The sequence below is a fragment of the Plectrocnemia conspersa genome, unplaced genomic scaffold (genome assembly GCF_051122295.1).
Source record: "Plectrocnemia conspersa isolate PC_06_02 unplaced genomic scaffold, ASM5112229v1 ptg000002l, whole genome shotgun sequence".
Classification (NCBI taxonomy): Eukaryota; Metazoa; Arthropoda; class Insecta; order Trichoptera; family Polycentropodidae; genus Plectrocnemia; species Plectrocnemia conspersa.
This window is the reverse complement of record NW_028277166.1, coordinates 16,206,507-16,234,435: the sequence shown is the minus strand read 5'-3', so window position 1 is coordinate 16,234,435 and position 27,929 is coordinate 16,206,507. Positions and strand designations below refer to the sequence as shown.

At 30.6% G+C, this 27,929-nt stretch overlaps 2 protein-coding genes and 1 long non-coding RNA gene across 5 annotated transcripts in view; 2 read left to right on the top strand and 1 right to left on the bottom strand.

Annotated features, from left to right (window-relative positions):
• LOC148237850 (uncharacterized) overlaps nucleotides 1–27,929 on the bottom strand; it is a 252,044-nt gene that overhangs the window by 189,734 nt on the left and 34,381 nt on the right. The window lies entirely within an intron of this gene.
• The window catches only part of LOC148237852 (spondin-1-like), a 158,359-nt gene that overhangs the window by 118,297 nt on the left and 12,133 nt on the right, over nucleotides 1–27,929 (top strand). For all 3 annotated transcript variants that reach the window (XM_088205724.1, XM_088205727.1, XM_088205725.1), the window contains exons 7-8: nucleotides 2,249–2,423; nucleotides 19,387–19,582. In XM_088205724.1, coding sequence (XP_088061850.1) covers nucleotides 2,249–2,423; nucleotides 19,387–19,582 — 371 coding nt within the window. The remainder of the gene's footprint in view (nucleotides 1–2,248; nucleotides 2,424–19,386; nucleotides 19,583–27,929) is intronic.
• LOC148237853 (uncharacterized) lies at nucleotides 22,778–26,493 on the top strand. The gene is made up of 2 exons (XM_088205728.1): nucleotides 22,778–23,511; nucleotides 23,584–26,493. The coding sequence occupies exons 1-2, from the start codon at nucleotides 22,904–22,906 to the stop codon at nucleotides 24,149–24,151; spliced, it is 1,176 nt and encodes a 391-aa protein (XP_088061854.1). The 5' UTR covers nucleotides 22,778–22,903; the 3' UTR covers nucleotides 24,152–26,493.

The following is a 27,929-nucleotide window of genomic DNA, read 5'->3' as shown; positions in this document are numbered from 1 at the left end:
TAGCACACATTATAAATATCATATACATGATAACTAGATCAGAAAGTTTGAGTAGATGAAGAGTTCCTATTCGCATGGTCGAAGTAAAACGTGCATATTACTCGGCACGATCGGTACACAATTTTTAATTAACATTTGTAAAACATCACTGGAGAGTTAGAGCAGTCGCATTGTTTTTGTAAATTATTTGTTGTGTAATTAATAGTTAATAAGACACTTATCTCTCTAATAATGCTTCAATAGAATGTTTTTATTATAGTCTTGTTAGTGACTTTATAAATAATAATAACATTGTCAATAATAGATTTTTACCATCTTTTACTTTACTTAAATATAATTTAAATATATTCTAATAGCACCTGTATTTTAGTAAAGAAATTGTTTAAATACTGTATTATTAATATATCTATTAGTGCAAAATTGTAATGCTTTATTGTCACATGTTAGTAATATTCTTCTAAAATAACATTAGAGAACAAAATTCAAACATGTGTTAACTAAACTAAAAAGTTTGATAAGGCAAAGATCCTTTTTTATTGATTAGGCTGAAATTTTTTAATGTGTCAACCGGCAATGCATGCTTGAGATTATGCTATAGAAGTTTTTTAATATTAATCAATAACAATTTTATAAATTTCCAATTACATATCATATTTTTTTTTCAACCAATTTTTTATGTTATTATTTGAAAAAAAATATATATAGTACATATTACCACTTCGGATCGATTGAAGCGATTTCGTTGAAAAAATGCTCATCCCATATGAGTAAATTTATTGTTCAAGACCAAAGACCCGAAACTCATAAATCTAGATTGTTTTTTATTGAAAATCCCTTTTACATGTATAACATATGGGTTTCATCAAAATACATTGCTTTTAAACAACGCAACATTTATCTCGTCGTTCAGAACAATGTTTCCCGCTACCGAATTACTTACTATAAACCAAAATTCTATTTTAGTTTAATCATGTGCATACTTTGCGAGAGAATCGCCGCAATTTTAAACAATTTACGCTTATACGCCGGATACATAAAGCATTCCGGGAATGTTCCAAATTAAGACCCCAATATATGCGATACATCATAAAGTATGCGTACAGAATCATTAATGGAGTTTTAAGATTGTATTGAAGCCAAGAGTGGAAATAATAGAATACAATTTTAGTACCGAGATTCCGAAAGCAATCGTGCGTGAATAAAGGGCTCGTAGGAGAGTGTAATCGATTCAAACATTTCCAAGTTCTCTGAAAGCTTTTCACCGGTGAGCAAAGCTCGGGAACAAACGTGTGTGTTGGTCTCTATTTGATCGAAGATATAGTCCTTTTTCGTCAATTTAGAGTGGAATGCCTTCGTTTTATGCAAATTTGAAATTACTGTATTATTTGTGAGTGATGTGGCGTCATGGGATTATATCAGATATATAATATACATATTTAGAGAAAACAAATTAAAAAATACAGTTATTGTTCTATGAATAATTTTTAGAGTAAACCTAAAGACCTCCTAACGGACCTCCTTTTGGAACAAAACATTTTTTGAAAAAATCTTTGTCATGCACTTCTTCTGACTTCCTTATAAACTGGTTAGATCAGAAAAGATTATTTTTAAATCAATAATTTTGAATCACAGCAAATTTCATCAGAGTAATATTTTACAGTTAATCTAACCTAACCTAACTTACAGTGAAGTTATTATATATAATGTCGTAAACGTAGTCGAAATCTGTTTTGAATAATTGAAAAGCATAAATTTTATGTTTGAAATATTGTTACACTTTGGTCTTTTAACATTATCTTTTTTTTGTCTTTTGATATTATGATTTATAATTTCGTTTATAAATAGCATTATATATTAAATTCTATATCTGTATGACCAAAAAACTAGTTGGCTTACCATCTTTTTATTCCTTGAGATGAAATAATACTTTAATATTCTGCAACAAAGAAAATTATTTTAAACATTTTACAATGTTTAGAATATATATTAATATATTTATACATATTATACATATATAAAATACAACATAAACATTATAGATTTTCAATACATTTAAACCGTCAGCATTAAGTCTTGTATCCATTGTGATCCGCAAGCATATACATTTCACTCATACAGCATTGCAGAAAGTTAGTTATACATGTATGGTGCGATGCATCTCAAAGCTCCTTTCATTCTCTGCAAATTTCCTTTGACATCAAATATAACCCGTTTTGTTCTCTTTAATATCAAAGCTCTCTATTTTCAGTCACCAGACCAACCGACTACGCCGAGAGACGTGATCAGAAAAATCGGTACCAACTACCCCAACGATCCAAGGTCGCCTTTCTACGATCCCTCGGGAAAAGAAATGAAACCCCTGGCCCGGCTAATACTATCTCGTCAGCGACTGTACGAGAAAAGCTGCGATGGAAGTGGCACAGGTGAGCTTTAACTTTTTTTTATGTATATAAATATAATGGTACGAATTCGTCTCTGGAAGACGGGGTTCGCTTTTGTTTCAAATGTCAAATGTTGAGGTCGAAATCTGTCGGGTGGATACGGTGGCTGCACCGGCGTCTTTACAGCTTCCCATTGCTGGGGCTATAGCCTTCAACCGTAGCTATTTGAAGCTCTATCATTAAGCTTTCATGCAATGCTGCTCCAGTGCGCGCATATGTTTGTACAAACATATGTAGAACGTACTTCTAATTTTAGACAAATGTATCATTTGTATATTTATTAATTAATAAAATAGTTTGTTACGTAATATATTACTTCCAAAACATTTAAGTACGAATCGGATAGTCTATTTATAATTTTTGTAGTAAATATTCCTGCCGTTGAGAATAATCACTCACTTTCCGATACTGTTGGCCAAATTGTGAGTAAAGATTTATAAAAAATATTTTAGTTGCAAAATCTAAAATTAATTTCGTCGACAACATTTTTTATTTTGTACATGAAAAGTATTTTGCTGTTTGGTTAATTGCTTGTTTAATTATTCTTCAATTCTTAATATCATAGTAACCAAATCGTCATCAGTATTTTATTTTTAAATTATTTTAATTACTAGAAAAAAACCGTTCTAAAAAATAATTCATATTATTAAAATATATTTTGTGAGCAGCATAGAAAATAGTTTTTATTGGCAACATTGTCGCACATTTGTATAAAATGTCTATAAATCAGTGAGCTGCTTATTTATTATTTTTTATTTTTAGATTTAAGCGCTATAAAACATTTTTAGTTATAAAGTTTTTTTCATTAGATCAATCAGTCTCAATCCTCGGCACAAAAACCGAGAATTTCCAGAAATAAACTTCCGGGTTATCTCGACATAGAATCCTCACAACAGATTTATCCAACTTCAATTACTACTTTGCTATATTAAAAATACGCATATCTACCTGTTTGTAATATTAATAAAATAACAAGTTCTTAATATTAATATAAGTGGTCAAGGCTTGACCACTTATATTATTTTCAATCTTAAAAGACCCTTGTGTTTGTTGTTAGTATTTTTTTTTAAACTAAAATATTTTTTTACGTCATTTAAAGAACGTAAAAATATTATGAAAATAAAAATATTTTGACTTATTTTCATATTAGTCAAAAATATTATTGCTATAACACTGTATTTTTATTATTTTGGTTATTATGTGTAAAAATATGCGACTATTTTTAAACTTGGTATATATATAACATGTTTCTATTTTGGATTAATTAAATATCCAAATTTATCATAAATAAATAGTATTACCAAAGGGATAATAAAAAGTTAAATGTATTGTTGAGTGATTTTCGCGGAAGCCAAACGTTTTGGCAATAATTTAATTCCTCGGAGATTCTTTTAAAAGCATAAGAATTATTATTTCAAATATTTTGCAAAATTACGCTAATAAACTTAAAAGTCGATAGCTAATCGAAATTTTAGGATCTTTGTCAAGCTTTTTTGTCGGATGAATTTTAGTGGTTTTCCAAATGGTTTGGAAATATCCAACAGATAAGCAAACGTTGAAGATGTCTGTTAAGTAATAAATGCAAATTCCATGTAGGTGTTTAATCAATGTGTTATCTAATCTGGCGATTCCAAGACCTTTAGAATTTTCTAGTTTTTACTGATATTTACAATTTTATATGAGCTAATTTTTCTAATTGAATCTGTATCTACCGCAAAGGTTTCTATTTTTCTATATAATCAATTTACTTATTTTTCAGTTTTCGTGTTTCTAAGTTTCTTGCTTTATTTTTATTTTATTTAATTTAATAATCTATTATAAGTAAGATTAATATACTTATGCGTCGTTAATATATTTTAACGCTTCGATACTAATGATTTTAGCGTGTTCGATACGGTTGGTAAATAATGAATATCATCGTCGATTGTTTTATTATATGTTGGGTGTAGTTATAATGCTCAACCGATGATACTTCTGAAACCATTTCAGTGTAAAAAACACAGAAAGATGGTCCAAGTAAAGTACGCAATATCTAAAATTGATTGATTGCTTATTATTTTGAAAAATTTAAAATCGTATCCGTGACGTGTAAGTAGTTAAAAAGCGTCATCCTGGATTGATTCACGCTGGAACAATTCCAATGCACGTAGCGAGGGTTAAGATCTCCGGTTAAAATTACCAAATTTTCAAATCAAAATCGTGACGGGTCAATTCACAACCTAAGGATGTGATGATTATTTTAATGATTAATTTGCATCGCGATGGTTTCTAGGTTATTGATTTATTTAAAAATATTGCGAATCTTTCGCCTGGTCTTGAGAGACAAAGTTGGGGATGTTAATTAATGTTTTTAAAACAATTAATTTTTAGTTTAGATATGCTCAAATCTAGTCTTAGTGTATATTTATATAAATATGAATTTACTTAAAGTTAGTACTGTTTTTTTACATTAAACTCAAAATTTAATTCATGCCTTGACGTATAAAATACATTCTTTTCTAATTATTAATATATTAAAACAACACAACGATATTGTTATATTAAGCTATTGTGGCAAACAGTTAACATTAATATAAAAGCATATATCAGAACACTAAAAATATTGTCATTTCTTTTCAAAGTTACCTCTATGAGTCTAAATTTTTCCATTCCAATTTTGATATCGCATTTCAATCTTGATTTATCGTACAAAAAACAAGTTTTATCGACGAGGCCCGACACATAAAGCCGGTATAATCAATGGACTTTCTATTTTAAACGATCGCTTCAATATTTTTTACCCTTAAGCGAAAGAAAAGAAAAGCGGACCATTGTACCACAGAAGGCACAATGAGAAGGTCGCGCCGCTTCCGACACAGCGAAATGTTCGAAAGTTTTCAAAACGAAATATTCAATGGACCAAAGAAAGAAAAGAAGGAAGAAGACTTTTGCGACATGGATTCGATCCCTTTATCTTCGGGACTAAAAACAAAAATCCGGGAATGGAACTTTCGCCATGTAACCAAAATCCTACAGCTGTGCTACGAAACGTGTTATCCGAGCTGGACGGAAAATTAGATTGAAATCTCACATACTTTAACGTTTATTATATAGTATATGTGTAGTGAATTAAAACGTTTTTATGGGTCGGCCTGTATGCCCAGCGTAGCATGAAAATGATAAGCTCGCACAATGCTAATGCAGTTTCATGTCGGAAAGGCATATCCGATATGAATGCATATTATTGAGCCGTGAAAATCGGAAAAAATCAATCTATCCGAGCGCGAAATATCGATACAAATGCATTTGAAACTATAGGGTGCTTCACTGGATTAAATTAATAAAATATCACATTATAACTTTCTAGCTTGCTTTTATACGAAATCAATTAATATTTCGTGAAATGATTTGTACAATCAATGATGCAATAAAGGGTTAAAATATTATTTAGAAGTTCAATTGCACTTTAAAAATCACAATAAAAACAATATCTATATAGCTGTGTAAGCGTACTTACATAATCGCGTAATTTTTAATTTTAGGGTATCGTTCGTATACAAGATAAAAAGAAACGGCCCGAGCAAACTTCCCTGAGGAATCTAAATAAAATTTTACGCGGTATTGAATACTTATTATTTAGTATAATAAAACAACGTTTCATATTTTTACTTTACTTTTTCTATATCTAACATTAAAAGATCTGTACTCTTTTTCATATTAAAATTAGCGTGTTTACGCACCGTCAAACTATTTAATTGATGTTTGCGGAAGTCAAACTGTTCTTCAATCATTTTATTTTTAGATCAAAATTGATAGATGATTGTTTGTAAAGTGATTGTTGTTTTCAAGTCTCCATAACACAACGCCATCATCCGTGGTGATCTCTTTCCCATTTGATTTCGACCACATTGGGTAAAAATGTTGGTTGTCTTTTATAGTGTGAACAACTGGATAGTTTTAAAAACTTTCTTTATAAATTTTAATCTTTTTTTTATGAACTACAAATTAAGTTAAATATTTTATTGGGCTTGTATCTTAAGATACGATTTATTTACGAACATATGTTTTTTTATGATATTATTGTGTTTTTTATTTTTATTATATTTTTACTTACCCTGTACTACAGAATTTTTAAAAGAGCTTTAGTATATCATTAGTTACTAAGCACTGCTATAGTATGTATAACATATTTATATATTTTAATACGCGTTTAATTATTGAAATGGTAACTTTTGCTTGTACATATCTATCTGGTGAAATAGTATATCCATCTTCTCTTAGCTTCAATTATTATTGTTATTGTTATATTAGATAGTACTCATTAATTTTTCTTAGTGATATAAGTATTTTCTGGTTAATTTTTAAATTTAATTGAAATTAATTAAAGCTCAGTATAATTAATATTATATATAAGTAAAATATTAAATATATCATAGTCGACGAACTCAAACCCGCGCTCGTAAAGTTCGTAAATAAGCATTATTTGCAGAGCTTTCGTAAAGTTGGCAGATTTTTGCCGTGAATATGGCCACGAGCCCAGATTTATGTATGCCTACCTAGTCCGGAATTTCGAGCGTGTGTGAAAACGCGTGTTAAATTAAAAAATGAAATAACACCCTTTCATACCAGACCTAATAAAAAGTTCCGCACTCGCCGACCGAAAAAAAAATTTCCGGTACGCATATAAAACATATAAAACGGAAGATTTGGTTTTACGACTGAAAATTTATTTCCATAATTTGGTATGCGCTTAGTTATACCCGCGGGTATTCCCTATACCTTTTATACAATTTTGGAAATGATTCTTTTTACTTTTAGAAGCTAGATTTATTGGCGAGCTTAAAAAAAGCCATGGATAAGACCACGCATCGGAAAGTATCTACGAACTTAAATATTAAAGGATACAAATCTAAAATAACTGTATCACTGATTAATTTTGTTTTCAATGCCATATTTTAAATATGAATATATATTTTTATTCATAATATTAATCTATATACAGGCAGTTCTCGAGTTACGACCACCTCGACTTACGACCATTCGGAGTTACGACGAAAAAAAAGTTGTAAAAAAATTTTTTTTTTTATGTCATATACATAATTTCAAGACTGGTTTGATAACTGTTTCATTCCAGAAGTAAAGAAGAACTGTATGAAAACGACATAGCCTTTAAAATTTTATTGATTCTTGACAATGCTCCGGGCCATCCTCTACACTTAGGGGAATCACATCCAAATATAAAAGTGGTTTATTTACCTCCAAACACCACCAGCATTCTACAGCCGATGGATCAAGGGGGTATTGCTAACTTCAAAGCCTATTATTTAAGAATCACTTTTGCCCAAGCAATTGCAGGAACAGACAAACATCAGACATTGAGAGAATTTTGGAAAAATTACAACATCTTTCATGCAATAAACAATATCTCAAAAGGATGGTCCAAAGTAACGACGAATTGTATGAACGGCATATGGAACAAGCTCTTAAAAAGATATAATGACAATATGTATTTTAATAAAGAAGGGGAAATAGACGAGATAGCAAATATTATTGTAAAATGTGCTCAACAACTTAATCTGGAAGTTGATAATGAAGATGTAATTCATCTTTTGGAAAATTATGTTGAGGAACTCACAAACCAAGATTTGATTGAGATTGAGGAACAACGAGTTGCAGAAAAAAATGTAATGGAGCTAAAAGAATTAGATGAACTCGAAGAACCACCAAAAAAAATTGTGTTAAAAGACATGTTTAGTTTTGATTAAAAATATTAAAAAAAATTGTACATGTATATCTGTGTGTAATTTGTTATTGTGTGCTCAAAAGGGTCATCCTTTATCTCAAAATATATTTTTTAAGATATGCGTAATATCCTAAAATATTCGCTCTTTATGTTTATTAAAAAACTTTCATGTTTTTTATTTATATTGTATTTTATAGATATTTTATACATAATATAAAAGCGATCCATTATCTTGGCAAAGGTTGAATATTAAATAGATCCAGAGAAAATATGCAACCCTGTATGCCATCTTTTGAACTTAAAAGGATTCCGAGAAAAATTCTTCTGCTTTCTGGAATATTTAATGTAAAGGTTTGGAATTACATTTATTAATTGTTTTGATATAACGAGGTACAGTGTTAAAAGCATTGTTGAAATTTAATAGTGTTCTACCGTAATTACAACCGTAAGTACAGTGTTTCATCGTTAAATAAATAAAAAAATAAAGCCCATAACCTCAACAGTATCTTGCTTGTTTCGAAGCTCTTCTTTCTCCCGAAATCGTCTCCAATGGCCGAGATAAGAAAAATAACTGCGCAATAACGCCTTTATTATTTTAATTCAACAAAAACGACCGCGGCGGGGTAAATCTTTAAAATGGGGGTACAAAAGCGGAAATGGCGCATCCCTTCGGGCAATTACCACCATAAGAGCGAAAAAATCTGATACGACTGAAAAAATATTGCTATCATTAAAAATATCGATCTCGGACTATGTATAAAATTCACATATCGACTTCCGCTTTGTGTCATCCGTAAAATACAATGGAAATGGATAAATAAATTGTCGACACCAAATGACATGTAAAAAATAATTAAAAAAAATATGCCATTGGTGGAGTTTAGGTCAAAATAAATTGATGTTTTCAATTGCATCAAAGGTTTTTTGTTGAAACAGCAAATACCAATGAATGCTATAGGTTTTGCTCTTTGCATTCAAACAACTCGAAAATATTAATTGTTTGAGGTATAGCATTGTTCTAGTAAATCAATGTTGATTTTGCCAGTTGTATCTATGACGGTGTAAATAAATAGATAAAAACAGTGACCTCTAACTTGTTCGTTACAATGTATTATTTATATGAATACATTGCTTATACAGTTATAAGACAAAGAAAAAAAACAACACGCAACGAAATTATATTCGGGACACCGAAATTCAATAAAAATACACAATCAAAGTATCCCTTTTTATATAACATGTCACGGGACACCCTCCGCCCTAAAGTGGGCGCCATCCCTTTTTCGGTCCACCGATTTAGGATCAATATGAGTGTATTGTTTGTCGGTCGACCCAAACTTATCCCATCCTAGCGAAGATATGCTTTAATTGACAGACTAGGGTCACTCTCCGAAGCGTCGGTGGATAGATAACAGTGAACGCGGATACGACAGGGAAGGATTTGACATATCAGACACAATGGAAAATGTGATTTTTGATTTATACAATAAAGTAAATTGATACTTGAAGTGTATATAATTCAATGTTCATTTAAAAAAATATTGGAATATTATGTAATATAATATTTTTTTCATTAAATGATTATTAAAGTTAAAAGTATTCAAAAGCTGTTATTTTTTTATGTTAAAATAAAATGTATACAAAAATGCCAGTGTAAAATTAGATCAATATACAAAGCAAAAATAATATTTATTTTTTATTTAATGAAGTTGAACTCAATTTACAGCCTATTAATATGAAAGTGATAATGAACCATCTAAAATAAATAAAAGTAAAATATTTCGGAAATATAGTTTTTTTTTAATTGAAAGTTTGGCTACTCCTGCAACTTATGTTACTTATGTTTTCATCCAACAAAAACAACATGGGCCTGACTAATGTTTAAAACATGCTCACATCAGCTTGGAATGCATTTATCTTCTAGTAATTTCCGCAATAAGAACGAAACGAGACAATGGCCCCTCCCGATCGATTCGCCTTATCTGCGCTCGCGTTCCACTCGCCGTCAAGTTTAACCCCCTGCTTGGTCGCTGTCACCGGAAGTGGTTGCCTCGCAGACGCGGGTACGAATCGCGAAATTAAATGTCTGCTGTGGAAACAACCGGAGGGTTCGCGTAGAGGGTAAGGTGGGTCGCTTCCGATCGTCGGAGAATATGTCCGGGTCGCTGATCCGACATGCTAAATCCCTCCCTGTTGTGTCCGCTTGGACTGCGTTTGTATTATGTCTGCAGACGCTTTAGAGAGTGACCCTAGCCCTGGGCTGTCAATTAAAACATATATCTTCGCTGACAAGGGATTGTGTTTATTCTCAGTTGAAAAATATTTGCATGTTGGGTTAGCACCTTTCACTTTAACCTGATCCTTAAATCTAAAATAAAACATGAAAGTGTTGTCGAGATTCTGTTTCTCGGTATTTTTTTTAAATTTCAGGAATCAACTCATTTTGATAAATACAGTGAAAATTTTTATTTTAATACTGTATGTGTATTCTAGTAATAATATTATATGAATCAAGTTATTTACCTTTATAGTAAAATTATGGTTGTATAACTATTGACAGATTGATCCTTAGTATGTTCTCTGTTAACCAATGTAACCATAAAAATTATTAAATAAAATATATGTACGTACATAACTATTTTAAGGGTATTTACCCCAAGTTTTACTTTTTCACAACTTTTGCTGTTTGCGACCGTTTACAGATAAATTAAAATTGTTATCTTGACGCACATAAAAAAATATGGATTTTTAGCGTCAGATAAAAGAGACATAAATTTGATGGAGGACATTGCCGAAACAACCCCCCCGTAGACGGCAAACTTTACGTACACAATTTTCAGTTTGCTTCGTACATAATATATATTTAGTGCATGACCTTTACGACGTTTACAAACAAAGAAAATTTTATTTATGTCGCTGTAAAGCAGAGCATGTGGGCCGTATCGGAACTGTACATTAACCACGTGGTTAAATAAATATTTAATAAACGCTTTTTGGACGCTACTGTGCGTTTATGTAAAATTCATTGTGAAGTTAAGTGGAAATTTTAGCAATTTCCTGCATTAAAATCGGCTTTGTGATAATTTATGTTGAATGTGGTGATTCATAAAAACACAAAATGTTTTATTAAATCTGTTAAATGAACTGAAATTTTTCTGTTAAATACGGACCGTTATTTTCATATACAGTGACATTTATAACGACATAATATTTTTGTTTATAAAGGCTAAATTAATTCGTAATAAAATCTCAGATTTGTAAAAAAACGTAGAAACTACTAGGGAGGCTTGAGGCTCACTCTGAATACGTAATAATGGTACTCATTAAAACTCAAAATGTATTGCATAACCTATAACTATCACATGATATGAGTTTACAAATTAAAGCGAGTCTTTGTCTATCTAACATATTTATATGTACAAAGTTATAACATATTTATATGTAGTATATTACAATACCATAGGACAAAGCAACTCTTACGAAAAATTGCTTCAACTAAAACAATCGATTAAAAAAACCGTTGACAAAATACGATGTAACGTGCTTAAAAAAATTAAATTCTATGATTAAAAATTGAAATATTAAAAAATTTTTGATGACGCTATTTATTTAGTTGAAACTTTTTTGCCAGGGCCGTTTTATTAGTGTTGTTTTAATTTGCGAGATTTTTGTCTGAACGATACATAATAAAAAAATACACAAACTGTATTAATGCTAAAAATATTCAGGTTCAACAAAAAAAATATTATTATTTTTTTTCAGATTTTTGCGAATGAATTTCATGATTGTATAAATTTTAACAACGCAAATTATCATAAATTAATTTTTAAAAAAATACTTTTTTAATTTTAAGAAAAATGACTACACAAAAAATCTCATTCTTAACAATTTTCAAAACCTTTTTTTGGTAAAAATTTAATAATTACGAATATTTAAAAATATTTTTTTTCTACTGCATAAGAAAGGGTAGTTCTGTGCCATATGTTTAAAAATATGCATACTTTATTAGAGATATTTTAATTGCAAAAATTGTTGATGTTTTTTTAAACTAATTTAATCGGCCGTATCTTTGCTTTGTTAATCTAAGAACTACATTATTATTAAAATAATAACCCCCCCCCCCCCAGTGAGTATCAGCGGATAGCAAAGATGTATGAAAGCTTTCCACAGACTTTTTTCACTAAAAATTTCGTTTCATATTTATTAAAAAATGTAAATTTTCTGTGCTTTACATGTAGAGGTAAAACTAAATAAAATATCCATCCGTTAAAACATAAAATCTTTTAAAAATTATATGAATTTTATAAGCGACGGAAAAAATGTTATTTGGTAACAAAAAAGAGCAGCACTTCAATAATATTGAAATTAAAAAATTGTTTACACGCTAAATAAACTAAATACGCTAATATTTATAATTTAAATTTATTACGAAACTTATAATAGCGTTATGAGTTAATAAATAAAATGTACAAAAAATCTCCAAATAAAATATATTTAACGGGATAAAAGTGTACAATTTATCTCGGAATTTTCCCCCAGACAAATTGTACACTTCTTTGGTGTTTGAGCCACAATCCTCAATGATGGAAAAAATATGATTTCAATGAAAAATGTAGTAAATGTGAAAATAAAACGCTTTTATAATACTTTCTGGAATTTTATATTCTATTACGAGAAACCTTTATTAAAAAAGAGTAACTTTTGCTTGCAAACCTTTATTTATTTCCATTGCCTCATTAGTTGTGTTTGTAATTTGTTGTGTTTTGAATACAGCAATATTTTTACACATCAATTTAGATCGTAAACGTTTACCAAGGAGGCTCATTGTCTAAAAATTAAATACATCCCCAAGAAAATTGGTTTGCTCAAAAATTAATCTGGTTTTAATTAGTACACGCGTTATTTGTTTCTCTCGCTTTCTCGATCCGTGTAACGTGAAACTCAGGATTAAACATTTAAACGTTTATTTTAAACCCCTAGGAGTCTTACGGTGTAAATTCAGTTGAAAGCTCTCCACATTTATCGAGCCGATCTTTCATTTTTACGATCCAATTAATTAACAATGCCCGGAAAAAGAACGTCTCGACACATAAACGCCTCTGGTGAGAAAAATGACTTTTTTTTAATTTTCTCCTCGACGACGAGAAAAATGTGTGAAATTATTTCTCGTCGTGAATAAAGTAAGTCTTTATTATCTGACCGTATCGTACGTGAGCTGCGGTTGTGTAGCAATTTTTTGTTTGCTTAGCGACTTAAATTCTCTCATCTTTCTTCGTAACCCTCACCGATAACGGATATTAAATTTTTTTTAGGAAATTAACAACACAAAAAAATAAACGAGAAATCCGAGCTTCCGGAGAGTGTGGTAATGGCGATGAACATTCATACTTATTTTTGTATAATACACCAACTGTAAAATAAGTTTAAATATAATATATTTATTAGTTTATCATATTATTATTATATTTAACCCGAAATGAATGTTGCTTTAAATGTAACTTTCTCTCACCTCTCGAGCATTTTTTTATTCCATTAGTATAAAATGCTGGAGACATTGATTCAAAATATTTCGATGGCCCCTCTTTTTTCTAATGTTGAATCGGACCGGTTTAGTTACTTAGCAATATTGCAATTTTTTATAATACAATTTTGTGTCAATCGTTTTACACAGAAATAATAAAATATAAAATCAAAGCATGATTGATTGTTAAAACTCAAATTTAATAGAAACGATATTTATTTTGGGATTACTTAATGTAATTATTACAAAATATTACTCACTCCAAGAACAAATAATTTAAAATTGCACATTTCATTAACCAGTAGAGTGAAGAGAAATACACAAGATGCTTCGATATGAATAATGACGTAAACTTTTTCGTTTATCGCCAAACTTTGAACAAACTTTTCGGACACCGTTTTTGACTTAAGAAAGAAATTATTAAAATGGACCAAAAGACGATATCTACAAATTTTCGCGATAAATATTTTTTACATGGATTTATGTAACAAATTTCTGCCTCTTAAATGTCATTTTGAGTAAGTAATTTGCTTGTGCGTCGATTTTACACAAGTATATTAATAAACTTGGCAAACATTCCACCGATAATTTAATATTAAAATGATTTCAACTTTTCTTAAATAACTTAAAATGTAAGTTAAGCCCTCTATTATTGTGTATATAATATATTTATAATATAAAAAAAATGTCTTAGGAGTACTTTGTATTAGCGAATTAATTACAATTAAAAAAAGGGCATATATAACAATACTTTATCTATAATTATTAAATATAAATGTATATTATAGAATATCGTTAACAAAGTGGTAAATAATTCCATTACATAATATGTTAAGTATTTATATATGAAATAATATTTTTTTAATAATATGTAATAATTAAAAACAGTAGAAAAATAAGTTTACTGTCTTGGATTAGAAATATATGTATTTTAACCCCAAAAATCGATGTACATCTAAATTTGCTTCCTAATGCTTAAATATAACTTTACCTTAATTAAATTCTTCTATTTTAATCTAACGTCTTTTGCATGTGTAACTTTAATTCATTATTTATCGACCACTTTTCAATGTGACTCAAGTTTTCCTTCAACGACTTAATTTATAATATTTTATCATTATATCAGTATATCGTCCGCAAATCCCTTAATTTTATAATTTAATAAGACAGTTAGTTGTATATAATATAATATAAATAATTTAAAATCATAAGGCACTGTCTAGAAAATATAATATAATAAAAAAATTGTTGAATTTTATTATTAGCTTTTTTCTAATATTGTTTATATAGTATTTTTTTATACAGTTCATTTTTACTAATAATTAAATTCAGCTTTCAAAAAAATCTAGTATAAAATATAGCATTATATAAAAGCAAAGCTCTACTCCATTACCTTCAGCAATTGCTTCACAATTGCATCGTTTTTGCAACTTACTCTCTCGAATTTCCTTTTAAACCCTCCTGACACATTTTGTCGGTCATTTAGAGTCTAGCATAGTAAACCTGCCGACCATTACGGTCCAACGAACCATACCGTTCTCAAATTATCACCATCCTAGTATTGATCCGAATAAATGGCGGTTTTACTACAATTATAATTTCTCTATACCAAAATAATTTAAAAATTATATCTATCTTACGAAGATATTTAACATTAACTTTAAGATAATCTAAACATCTAAGCTCTTTTATCGTGGTACATACTGCTGTCTAAACCCTAGCCCGGGGTGGTATATCTTCTCGTGACAACCATTCGTGAAGGATTTATCTTTGAGATCCGGCGAATCCCAGGTCAGTGGGCATTGTACCGTAAAAATATATCTCTATATACTATAATATTTTAAATTTTATTGTTGTTTATATAAGAGTAAGATTTACGATTGTGTCCGAGGCTTAGAATATCGTATAATATTACACCGATAAAATATTTTTCTTGTTATATATTATATAATACATCAAGTGGGTATTAAAGCAAACTTGTCATTTAATATGTCACAAGGCTTAAAAATAAGACTTTTATTATTTATATTGTACGATCAAAATAATGTGAAACAGCAAAGTGCATTTTTTGCGAATTATATGAATGAGTTTTTTTCAAATAATACTGTTGGAAGTTTATACATAATATAAGATACTATAGAAATAAAATACACATTTATATTTCAGTGACGTGCATACTTATTTTGTATACTGTACAAAAATTGTATTTTTAATTCAGAATTCGCAATTAAATCAGTTACGAATTAAAATTACAAATCAATAAAGATGTAAATATAGTCAATTGTGAGAGAATTTGTGGAATTTAATAAATAAATCTACATTTATAATCTATTTTAAGGTATATTTAATTATAAATAACGATATACATTTGAACAAGTAAATGGAGAATTCTATAAAGGGTGGTAATATGTATAACTTATTTCCGAAATAAGTCTGAATTTTAATCCCTTTCATTTATTCCTATAGAGATGTAATAATATAATTCAAAAAAATATATAATTTGTCGTAATTAATAGTATATATATATTGAATAAATATAATATATTTATTATTAATAGTACCGAATAAGTCAATAATCTATTTTAAGGGATATCTATTTATAAATAAAGATTCACATTAATAAAATATTATAATTCATTTTATTCAGAGATGAAAATATGTACAAGCATTCCAAAACAATCAAATAATAATAATAAATAAAAATTATTTATTAGAATACTTTAATATTATTATTATTATTTTAATGACTGATACTTTAAATCACAAATTGAAGTATTTATTAAACTTTATTATTTTATAATATAAATATTAACATTCTTCAAAGCAAAATTAACAATAGGTCTTAAAAAATTTGGGACAATCAAATTTCTCGCATAATGTTTCTAATATATTTATTACTCTTACAATTTATTTTTAGACATACTTTTCCTCGTCGAACATTAAACTTGATTTGTACAGAAATAAAAAATACCATAAATATTGCATAATATCATAGAATAAATAGTAAGTTTCGTATTTTAGATACTGTCGATTTTTATTTTTTTATAAAATATATAATATAATATAGAATATTTCAATTAACGTATATATTGATTTTTTATCAGACCTTAAGATCAAGAGGTTGATTTTGTTAAGACAAAGATTGTTATATATAAATCTTTGTAAAACAATTGAGAAATGTTTTACGTGGATGCGTCTGTAGGCTCCAGGCGTCTCCGAAGTTGGTTTGTTCTGGCTAGACCAGCGGTTGCGAAGAGAGAAGCGGCAGCTTCTGCGATTTATTGACATCTAGGTTAAAGAGCTCTCAAAGTTCGGATGCCTCAAACTTTGAAGTGGAAGTTCAAGTGTTCACGTCAGTAGAAGAATTCGCAAATATGTTTATTTGATTTTTGGTTGCCCGCGTTTTTCGTTTTCCGCACTTTTTTTGGTAAGATGACTATTTACAGAAAGGTATCGAGTTATTTTAGACATATTTCCGTTGGCCACTGGAGCAAATTAGGAACATCTTTTTCGAAATAAAATCTAAACGTATAGTTGTTATGAAGTTTTCCACGGTGCTGTCTCATTTAAACCAAGAAACCTATTTTTCTTAGACGGATAAAATGCCTTATCATATACCGACTTGACTTTATTTATTATAATTAGTAAATCCTTGAAATTTTAAACGAAAATGTGGTTTAAAATTGATGAACCCGACATATTTTTGGTAAACAAATCGCTACAAAATATATCTTATGTATTTTAATTTAATTTTAGTGATGTAGATTATGTATCATTTGATTCTATTAGGATTAGATTTGTTATAACATCTTTGATTTTTTATAATAGCGAATATTTATATTGCTATATACAACAAATAACTATAATCTTATTATCTTTCACTGTTTCATTGTATCATTTTTATGTCACAATATTTTTTTTTATTTAAAATATTTATAAATTTAAAATACATAAATAGTACATATTTATCAATAATATAAATATTTATATAATAAAGCACTAAAGTCAGCTTTAATTTAATGCAAAATATTTTTTTTTGTAAAATGTTTTTACAGCAATTTAAATTAATTTTGTCGCAAAAACATAGTGATGTATTTCAGTTGTCTGACTATATAAAAAAATACTTATCACTAGTTATAATATTTTAGTATTTAAATTAAAATGAACATCAAGGTGTATGTGTACCAGAATATCTGAAATTGGATAGTATTATCACTGTATCGTGACGTCTTGTTTCGTATTTCCTGAGTATCTTTAAAATAATCGAACGGCTAACTGATACTTTCTTATTTCCTTTAGCGTTTGACATATGATCTATAAATCTCATGTTATTTTCAACTCAAAGCTAATTTATTCAATATTAATTAAAGCGTGTGCATCTTTTTATTTGTAAAATTGATTTGAATTTCCTGAAAAAATATTTTTTTATCTGGTTGAAGATTTTTAGAGTTAACTGAAGTCAATAATATTTTTTTTTTTATTATTAAAAAAATTGTTTGAATTTTTTTTTTCTAGTATAAAGTATTATATTTAACAGGATATTTTTTTTGTTACAAATATCGTTCGTTTTTTGTGTAACTAATTATTATTACAATTTATGAGAATTACTATAAACAAGTAATATTATCAAATAAACGCGTCTAAAAATACAGATTCAAATTTCACCCTCAGTTTCCCCAAACCGCTCCATTTTATTACAACCGTTGACGACCGAACATAAAAACACGTATACGTCCATACTCGAGTAGAGTTTTCTTTTCACTTTTATTTTTTTGCTGGCAGTTATCTTTTTCGCAGACTGTTCTTATAGTACCCTTTTCACTGTCCGGAAACCCATTTTCGGTTTAAACTCCGAAACAAGGCCAATGACAGCGTTTAATAGGGCATGCGTTCAAATCTGCCGGCAATCAGGGCAAACGGGCGGGTCTTTTTGGCTCAAAAGAGAGGCAAAGGTCTCGAGAACGGACATCCGGTTTCGGCAGTTAACCGAGGTTTTAACGCCGGTCGAGGCCAAACCCCGGAGATACGCCCGCACGGAGATAGCGTTTCGCCCCCGCGACACGAGCCTGATTGTGTCGATTTGATCCGGAGATACGTGCCCCGAATAGGCCATTAATACCTCGACAGGAACCTGTCGCACGCTTCCTAATTTTATATTCAAAGCTTCGTTCCGTACCTGACGTATCGCGTGTTTGCCTTTGAAATTAGATTTATCCGGGGCCGGTATCTAGTCAATGTTTATTAGCAAATTTGAGCAGGGAAAATGTTTGACGATCCATTCAATTCATAGATTCAAAGGACAGCACATGAGATTTTTTATATATGTTTGTATCAAACATACGATGAATTTATATTTCAATAACAGAGTTATATTTTACATATGCACAACAACTCTAGAATTCATATCTTCCCATACATCAGGTTCGGTCGAAACAGTTACACATATTTTATCTAAATTATTTTTAGTTCATTGACTGATAAAAATAGCAGATAATTATCTCAGCAATGTTTATTGATACTTATCTATGTTGAAATACATGTATGTTTATATACATATACTTAAGATTTTAAGTTGCTATTTAATTTATATGTAATCTTTTATTTTATTCTTCACCTCTGAATAACTTTAACAATGACATAGATGACACTAAACAGTTCGTTATTACAAATTGATATTCAATTAAATTTTGTATTGCTTTCAGGTACCGATTCCACAGGGTCAGCAGACCCTTGCGCAGTTAGCGGCTGGGGTCCATGGACACCTTGCACGGTCACGTGCGGAAAAGGAAAGAAGTACAGACATAGAAACTACAGAAATTCAGGAGAGGCGGATAGTTCAGCTTGTAATGTTCCATTGACTTTGCGTGAAACATGTTGGGGACCAAGAAGGCATTGCAAGTAAGTATTATACATACATACACTTGTGTAATACGTACCTATGGTGGGTTATCTTGGCAGCAAATGCCTAAGGCGTTGATTTAAGAGGGTGCAAAAATAACGCTTGTCTCAGTAGCATTTGATTTTGGTATTGGCAATATAAATACTTTCGAGAAAAATAATGTATGCCACAAAAATTTAAGTGTCAATGAAAATTGTTTATATATACAAATAATATATAAATATACTTATTTATTTATGTGATATTTTATCATTTATTAACAAAATTATTTCGTAAACAGGTATATTGTATATAACATAGAGTTTTAAAAACTGAAAAAGTTTTCAAAGCTCAAACTGGAAATCTGAACTTTATCGGATGAAAGCATAATATTGAAGCAGCATTCATTAATAACAGAGTTAAAGAAACTTTTTCAGTGACTATATTTAATTATAAAGTTATTTAATATTAAAACACTAATACTTGAATGATGCAATAAATATTAGAAAACTTCTTATAAATAAATGTTTATCCAGTTTTATTTATATTATTTAAAAAAAATTAACTTTGACAAATATCTTTACTGCTGGTTCTTGAATATTCATATAGTTATAAATATGATATTATAATGTTAATTTCAAATTTGGTTTTGGCTTATCTTCTAATTTTATTACGTATGCGATTTCACTCTAATTTGCTTCAGATTTATGTAAGTTTCTCAATATTCAGAAAATTAAATGAAGTTTGTTTTATATTATTGAAATAATAAAGGTTAAGGTATATTTCTGGGTTTTGAGGCCGAAGACAAATACAAACTTTGCAGACAACAGCTTATTTTTTAAACATATATAAATTATGACATACATATATAGAGAAATGTAAGTTGAAGCTGTAGAGTTGGAAAGAACCCACAACTTCTGGGTTACCAATCAAAATCTTTCAAAATACGCTATTCTGATCTTAAGATGTTTTTTACAAATAATAAAAAAAATACAATTTAAAGCTGAATTTAATCACAGAGTAATAATATATTGAACGTATTGATTGATATTTTATTACCCTATTGAAATACATTATTTTTGCCGAATAATTTAATTAAAAAAAAAATAAAGTAAATCTGATTTAATGTACAGTCAATTAAAATTAAAATTAATGTTTAAAATGTTATTAAAATATAATTTATTTATATACTTAAGTAATTTTGAAGATACTATTAAAATATTTCTTCAATAGGTAGTTAAGACATTAAATTTTCAACTTTCGGTTTAACAATTGAAATACGTTCAAATCAATTTGAATAGTTTAACAAGTTGACCGCACTTTAGAAGTTATATTGCTGTATATCTGTAAATTGTATTAGTGGATCTAAAACAGTTAAGATAGATTTCAGGCGATGATTATTTAAACTGTTTTGTTTTTATAGACACGCTGTACACGTTCTAGTTCAAATTATTCATAGACCAATCAGTGTATCCTGTAACAAAATTTGAGCCGTGACACATTACGTCATGTGGTTATCTTTCACTCCATATATTTTCAGCGTTTAATTTTCATCATAAAATTCATCATTAATTCAATGCACCTCTTCGTATCTATAATTTATCAAATTATATATTCATAAAGCCGTCACAGGATCAATTATTCGTTTTGTGTTTAATCCGGGTATAAAATAACGCTCGAGTATAGTTTGTTACATTATTATGCTATCTACACTACACCAAAACTAATTGTTTGCTCTAGCACGAAAGCGGCTCCGAAATAAACTTTTTTCCTAAATGATTTTCTGATGCCTTGTAAAAGTTTTATGTCGGACCACTGCCGGTAGACTTGACTCGTTCGTACTCTTACGTACTAAATGAGAACAGATTGTTCTTTAGATTTCTTGTAATCGAGAAACTTTTCTCGGTTATTTGCCGATAGACGCCCGGATAAAGTTTCTGATTAGATGTTTTTCACGTTACAGACGTTTCAAGTACGTTCGAATAAAACTGGAGACGTGCAAAGGCGGAGGTGCCTTAGTAAAATATCATTATACATACAAAATATACATAATAGATTTAAATAAACATATATTAAAAAGGTGTTGCTTCGATTTGATACATATGTATATAAAAAAATAAATATAAAAATAAAATACTTATTTTATGTATGTAAATATATGCTAAACATTCAGTAAATTTAAATAGAAAAATATGTCGTAGAAATGTCAATTATTCTAGTGCTGGCATTCTGATGAGATATCTAAGGAATTTTCTCTGAACCCTTTCTAACAACAAGAAGTACTTTGCCTTGCTGGGATTCCAGACCATCGAGCCAGCAATAATATTTTTTAAAATCTTATATTATATTTTGTACCTACTATTTGTACTTAAAATCTAAATTGAGCATTAGCAGATGGCCTTTATTGTGAAGATCAATAATGCATTTATCAATGCCTTTCAGGAGTCCAGATTTAAAACCACTATTTGTTTTACTAGATTTAAAACCACAATGTATCCAATACATATAAGATCTACCATAATAAATTGTCAAATTAAACAATTTTGTTAATATCGGTTGATATTCTCAAAATATGTATCTAAAATAAGTTTTGATTTATCGATTTTTTTAAGTATAATAAGCGCCAAAACAATGAACATGAATTCATATTGTGTAACTTTTCATTTTATCTATTTTCTTATTACACTTGACGAGGGTATGACTTTTCCATTGTCTTGCAATATATTTTTTATCCACCCAATGCATGTTATATACAATAGTATAATCCTTGAATTAGAACGACTTAAAAACTCCTCGATTGAGCAGCGATAAGTAAATATTTGATTAAATTTATCCTTCGCTGAATTAAATTTTTTCAGGATTACTCTGTGATATAACGATGATGAATCAAATTTTACAGTTTGCTGCTTTTCTTAAGCGTTCTACTATAGCTATAATATAATAGTTTATAATATATATATAAATATTAAATAATATTTTTTGTATTTACGTGATTTAATTCGCGTATGAACGTGAATTAAATCACGTAAATACAAAAAAGTATTTTTTTAATATTATATCGCGTGAAAATAAAATAACAATTTTTAATATATATCCATCCCAAATATTTTTTTCTTCCTCTTAGCAATCGCCGTAAACATCCTCGTGTTTTGGCAAGCTCATTGAAAAGCTTGATGGCACGTACAATAAGAGTGTTTTCAACGGGCAATAATCAGTCCACTCTGTGCTGTTGACGCGAGCGGTCGCATTCGCGCTTCGCTCCGTTATCGTACGAAGGACACCCCCGCTACCGTTCTGCAACGATAGACACGCCCACTGCAATTAGCTACAAAGACAGCGCCATGAAGAAGGCGCAGACGCGCAAGCGTTCTCTTGGAACGTTGAAGGCGTACCTAAACGCCTCACAATCAACTTCAGGCCTGCCAGACCACGAGTGGCAGGTACCCAAAAAGACATCGAAAGTTTCCCAGGATGCTAAGATGCCTCCGACCACGAGCCAAAACAGGTATGAAAAGCTTCCCGAAGTGATCGAAAGGAAGCAGCAGAGGATACCGCCTGTGATCGTAGAGATCACGGGAACACACCTCCAGACGATCGACTTAATTAAGTCGATCACAAAAACATCGAACTTCTCGTTGCGATACACGGGAAGTGGCAATGTGTCAGTACTTTGCGCGTCGTTTGAAGCACGCGCGTTGTTAATGGATGGACTGAAGGGCCAACGCGCCTTTCACACATTCACCGCCGACGACGATAAAACAGTGAAATCCGTGCTGAGAGGGCTCCCAGAGGTCCCCACCGAAGACATTGCCGCAGATCTCGAACGTCAAGGACTTAGCGTCGTCAAGGTGACGGCAATGAAGACCAAGACCGAGAAACAAGGAGACTCTAGGCTCTACCTTGTCCAGTTTCCGGCTAATACAACAACGAGCACTATAAGAAGCATCCGGTACGTTTGCTTCACCAAGGCCACGCTTGAAAAGTACAAGCGTAATAAGTTGCATTTAACGCAATGTTTCAGGTGTCAACAATTCGGCCACGCTGCAAGAAATTGTCAACGAGCTCCCAGGTGCGTCAAATGCCCCGGAAACCACGCCACGAACGAGTGCTCTAAGAAGGACCGAGAAGCACCCGCCATCTGCACTGGTTGTGGAGGAGACCATCCGGCCAATTTTAAGGACTGCCCTCGTAGGTTAGAATACCTACAGAAAACTCAGAAGAGACAACAGAGACCGACTCCCACTGTTCACTCGTCGCAGCCGAACAACATATTCAACCTCGAGCAAGCGCAATTTCCTGCACTGAAACCAACGAAACCAGCGTTGGTAAAAACCTCAACCACCCCAGCAGTGATCTCATCAGCCACTTCATGGAACGCCCAGGTTGGCGCCGCACCGGCACCAATAAACAAGGCGCCACAACGTCCCCAAACCAGGCAGCCTGAGGAGCCCCTCTCAGACACAATGCCAACTTCAGAGCTACGCAGGATGTTGCTCGTCCTTCAAGAAATCAGGACCAAGGCTGGAAAGTGTGCCAGCAAAATGGAGATCGCCTTGATGATGGTCGAATATCTCGATGTGCTCTTCTAAGGTGGGGCTCAACGTTTTGACGTGGAATTCACGCGGATTCCGAAATAAAACTGGAGAACTGAAACTGCTGATCAGTGAGTACAAAATTGATATTGTCGTAATCACCGAATCTTACCTCAAACCACACGTCAACGTTTTTATACCGAACTTTGTCTGCCTCCGGAGGGACCGTCTCTCAAGGCCAGGCGGAGGGGTCGCGATATTTGTAAAAAAATCAATTAAACACGCGCGCATTACAACAAACACGACTAATCTTGAAACTGTCGCGATACAAATTAAACACGATAATAAATTAATAATAATTGTCGCGGGGTATAATTCTCCCGGTGACAGGTTGCTTCGAGGTGACCTTGATGATGTGTTTCGTCTTGGAGAATCCGTGATATTAACTGGAGACTTTAACGCGAGACACATGCATTGGGATTGCCCCGGTGCGAATCGATCCGGTAAATTAATCTTTGATTATTTACACGATACGGACACTACTGTAAATTTTCCGAAATCCCCAACGCATTATCCTACCAACCACACGACTCCGTCAATTCTGGACATAACGTTGGTCAAGGGTAATTCCCGGATTTCAAACATGCACTGCATCCAGGCTCTGTCCTCGGACCACCTTCCAGTATTCTTTACGTTGGACGGTGAGGTCGAGATGGTGTCTGAGGTCGTTTTCAATTATGCAAAGGCTGATTGGAAGCGATTCAGAAGCATAGTAGAGTCTCGGGTATTGGTTAAACGACAGAATTATACCTCAAATGACACTAAAACTATTGACGATGATATTCATTACTTAACATCCGTGATCGAGCAGGCCAAAATATCATCAATTCCGTCGCGTAAAAATATTTGGAATAACATAGAACTCACCCCAGAAATAATTAAACGTATTAAAATTAAAAATAATATGAGAAAGCAATGGCACAAAAATAAATCGCCCCAACTTAAAACTCTAATTAACAAACTAACTGATGAAATTCGCGTTCAAATTCAAAACATCAAAAACGCTTCGTGGTCGCGTAAACTAAAAGCTTTGAAACCGGGAGATAATTCCTTATGGAGAATGACGAAATCGCTTAAAAATAAAAACTCAAATATACCACCTTTAAAAACCGGAAACAACGTAGCTAACACGACTCAGGAGAAGGTCGAGATTTTAGCTGAGACATTTTCTACATCTTATCAACTTACGCAAAATTACATTGACCAAAAAACCCAAAATAAAGTAGACCGGGCAATTAAAGATATTAGTAAAACTCCAATAGATAAAAAATCCATTAACCAAGTCGGCATATCAGAAATTCTTAGTATTGTTAAACGATTATCAAATAGAAAGGCTCCAGGTATAGATAAATTAGAGAATATATTGATTAAAAACCTTCCTTTTGTTTGCTTTAAGTACTTAAATAACATTTTTAATTCATGCTTATCTTTTGGATATTTCCCAATAATCTGGAAAACGGCAAAAATTCATCCGATAAAAAAACCTGGCAAAGCAGATAACATACCAATTAACTACCGCCCGATAAGTTTACTTCCCTCATTTAGCAAATTATTTGAAAAAATTATATTATCTCGATTAAAAGAATCTCTTAATAGCAAACTCATTAATGAGCAATTTGGTTTCCGCGAAAATCACTCGACTACGCATCAACTTAATAGATTAACAGAGCACATATCTGCCGATTTTAATATGAAAAAAAGTTCTGGTCTTTTATTATTAGATATGGAAAAGGCTTTTGATACAGTATGGCATGATGGATTAATGTATAAACTTTTAAAATATGAAACTCCCTATTACATTATTCACATGTTACGGTCTTACCTGAAGAATCGAAGCTATGTTGTTTCGCTAAATAATACATTTTCGACACCGCGTAAAATACCAGCTGGTGTTCCTCAAGGAAGTATACTTGGCCCGTTTCTCTTCATTCTATATACTAATGATATTCCAATGTTAAAAAATACTAAACTCTCAATGTACGCTGACGACACTGCAATCCTTACTAGTTCTTATGGTCTTAAACCTATTGCAGTTAAACTTCAAAAATCCCTTGAAAACTTAAAAAAATATTTTATGAAATGGAGAATTAAAATTAATCAAGACAAAACAGAAGCAATAATATTCACTAAACGTAGACAACCCTTGCCTGCACCCATTAAAAGTGAACAAGGGCATAACATTGAATGGAGAGCGAGCGTTAAATATCTGGGTATACACCTGGACTCCAGACTAAAATTCAATAAACATATAACTGAACTCCGGTCGAAAGGGCTCGGCGCCATTGCGGCTCTAAAATCAATATTTAATAGAAAAAGTGCGCTTACAATAAAAAATAAAATTCTAGTCTATAGACAATTAATCAGACCTGTTTTAACTTACGCTTGTTCAGTGTGGAGTAACGCGAGTAATAGTAATTTTAATAAACTTCAAGTAATTCAAAATAAAGCCATAAAAATAATTTATAATACACCGTTTTATACTAACCTTAAAAAACTCCACACCAAACATTTAATTCCTACCATTAAAGAATATTGTTATTATCAAACCGAAAAATACTATAAAAAAATCTCGCGAGACCACGCAAACCCACTAATTTCAAGAATCGGTGATTACGACAAAGCAAAACTTAAATTTAAATACAAACATAAAATGCCTAAGCACATATTGCTTTGATGCAGTTAAGCTCATCACAGTGTCATCAGTTTCAGGTCTACAGGGCTAGGTTTATTTACCTTTGTATGTGTTTTATTTTGTATATTATGTATTTTGTATAATTTGTTTTTCTCATCTGCTTCATTCTTTTCCAAAATATTTTTTTTTTTTTTTTTTGGATTTTTTTTTTAAATTTGTAAAAGGTTTTATGTATTTTTCCTTTAATTTAGTATATTCTCGTATAATTTATTATTCTTTTTATGTTATTGTATAACTTAACAATTTGTAAACAATGTAAATGGTTATGAACCAGTATTGTGCATTTAATATATCTGTATGCTATTTTACCTATGTCTATTTAAGAAATAAACTTTTATAAAAAAAAAAAAAAACGGGCAATAATTAGGGACGCGATTACGACACTAACCCGCATTCGAAAAATTGCCGAGCATTTATGGGTTGTCAATACCGCCCCTTAACAACCTTAAAATGCGCTTCATTGATTAAATGCTACTCCAAAAGTGAAATTAATTTTATTTTAACGCTCCTAGCAAAAACGCATTAGGATAGAAATATGGAGACGAGATATCTCAGACATTTTTTACAAACTCTCTCCAACAACAAGTACTTCGCTTCACTTTGATTCTCAATAATGAAGACATGTTAGAAAACGCTACAAACTAACGTATCGTACAGAACGTAAATCGGCAATAAATTATATAGGTGACACTTGGTCCGTATAATGAAGCCAAGCATAGAAAATCTATTTCTCTGCTTGAATGTCACTCCATAGTCATTGACCATAGATCATAGATCAACCACGTCCACAGGAACTCCAGATCTTTATTTTTAGAATAGTATCTTTGCTTAGTAAAATATTTAAAAATACTTTATTTTGCCTAAAAGTAATAAAATAAAAATTCTCATTAACTTAAGAGGTTAAATAAACACATTAAGCTTCGTAATTTAATTTATAAAGTAATGTATGTTTCCCCTTGTTAAATAAAAATAAATATAAAAATATGTATATAACTGTATTCTTAATTTTGTAATAAAAAATATGTGTCGAAAGTGCTTCATAAAATAAATTAAAAAATAATATTTTGGTTGTAAATTCAAAAC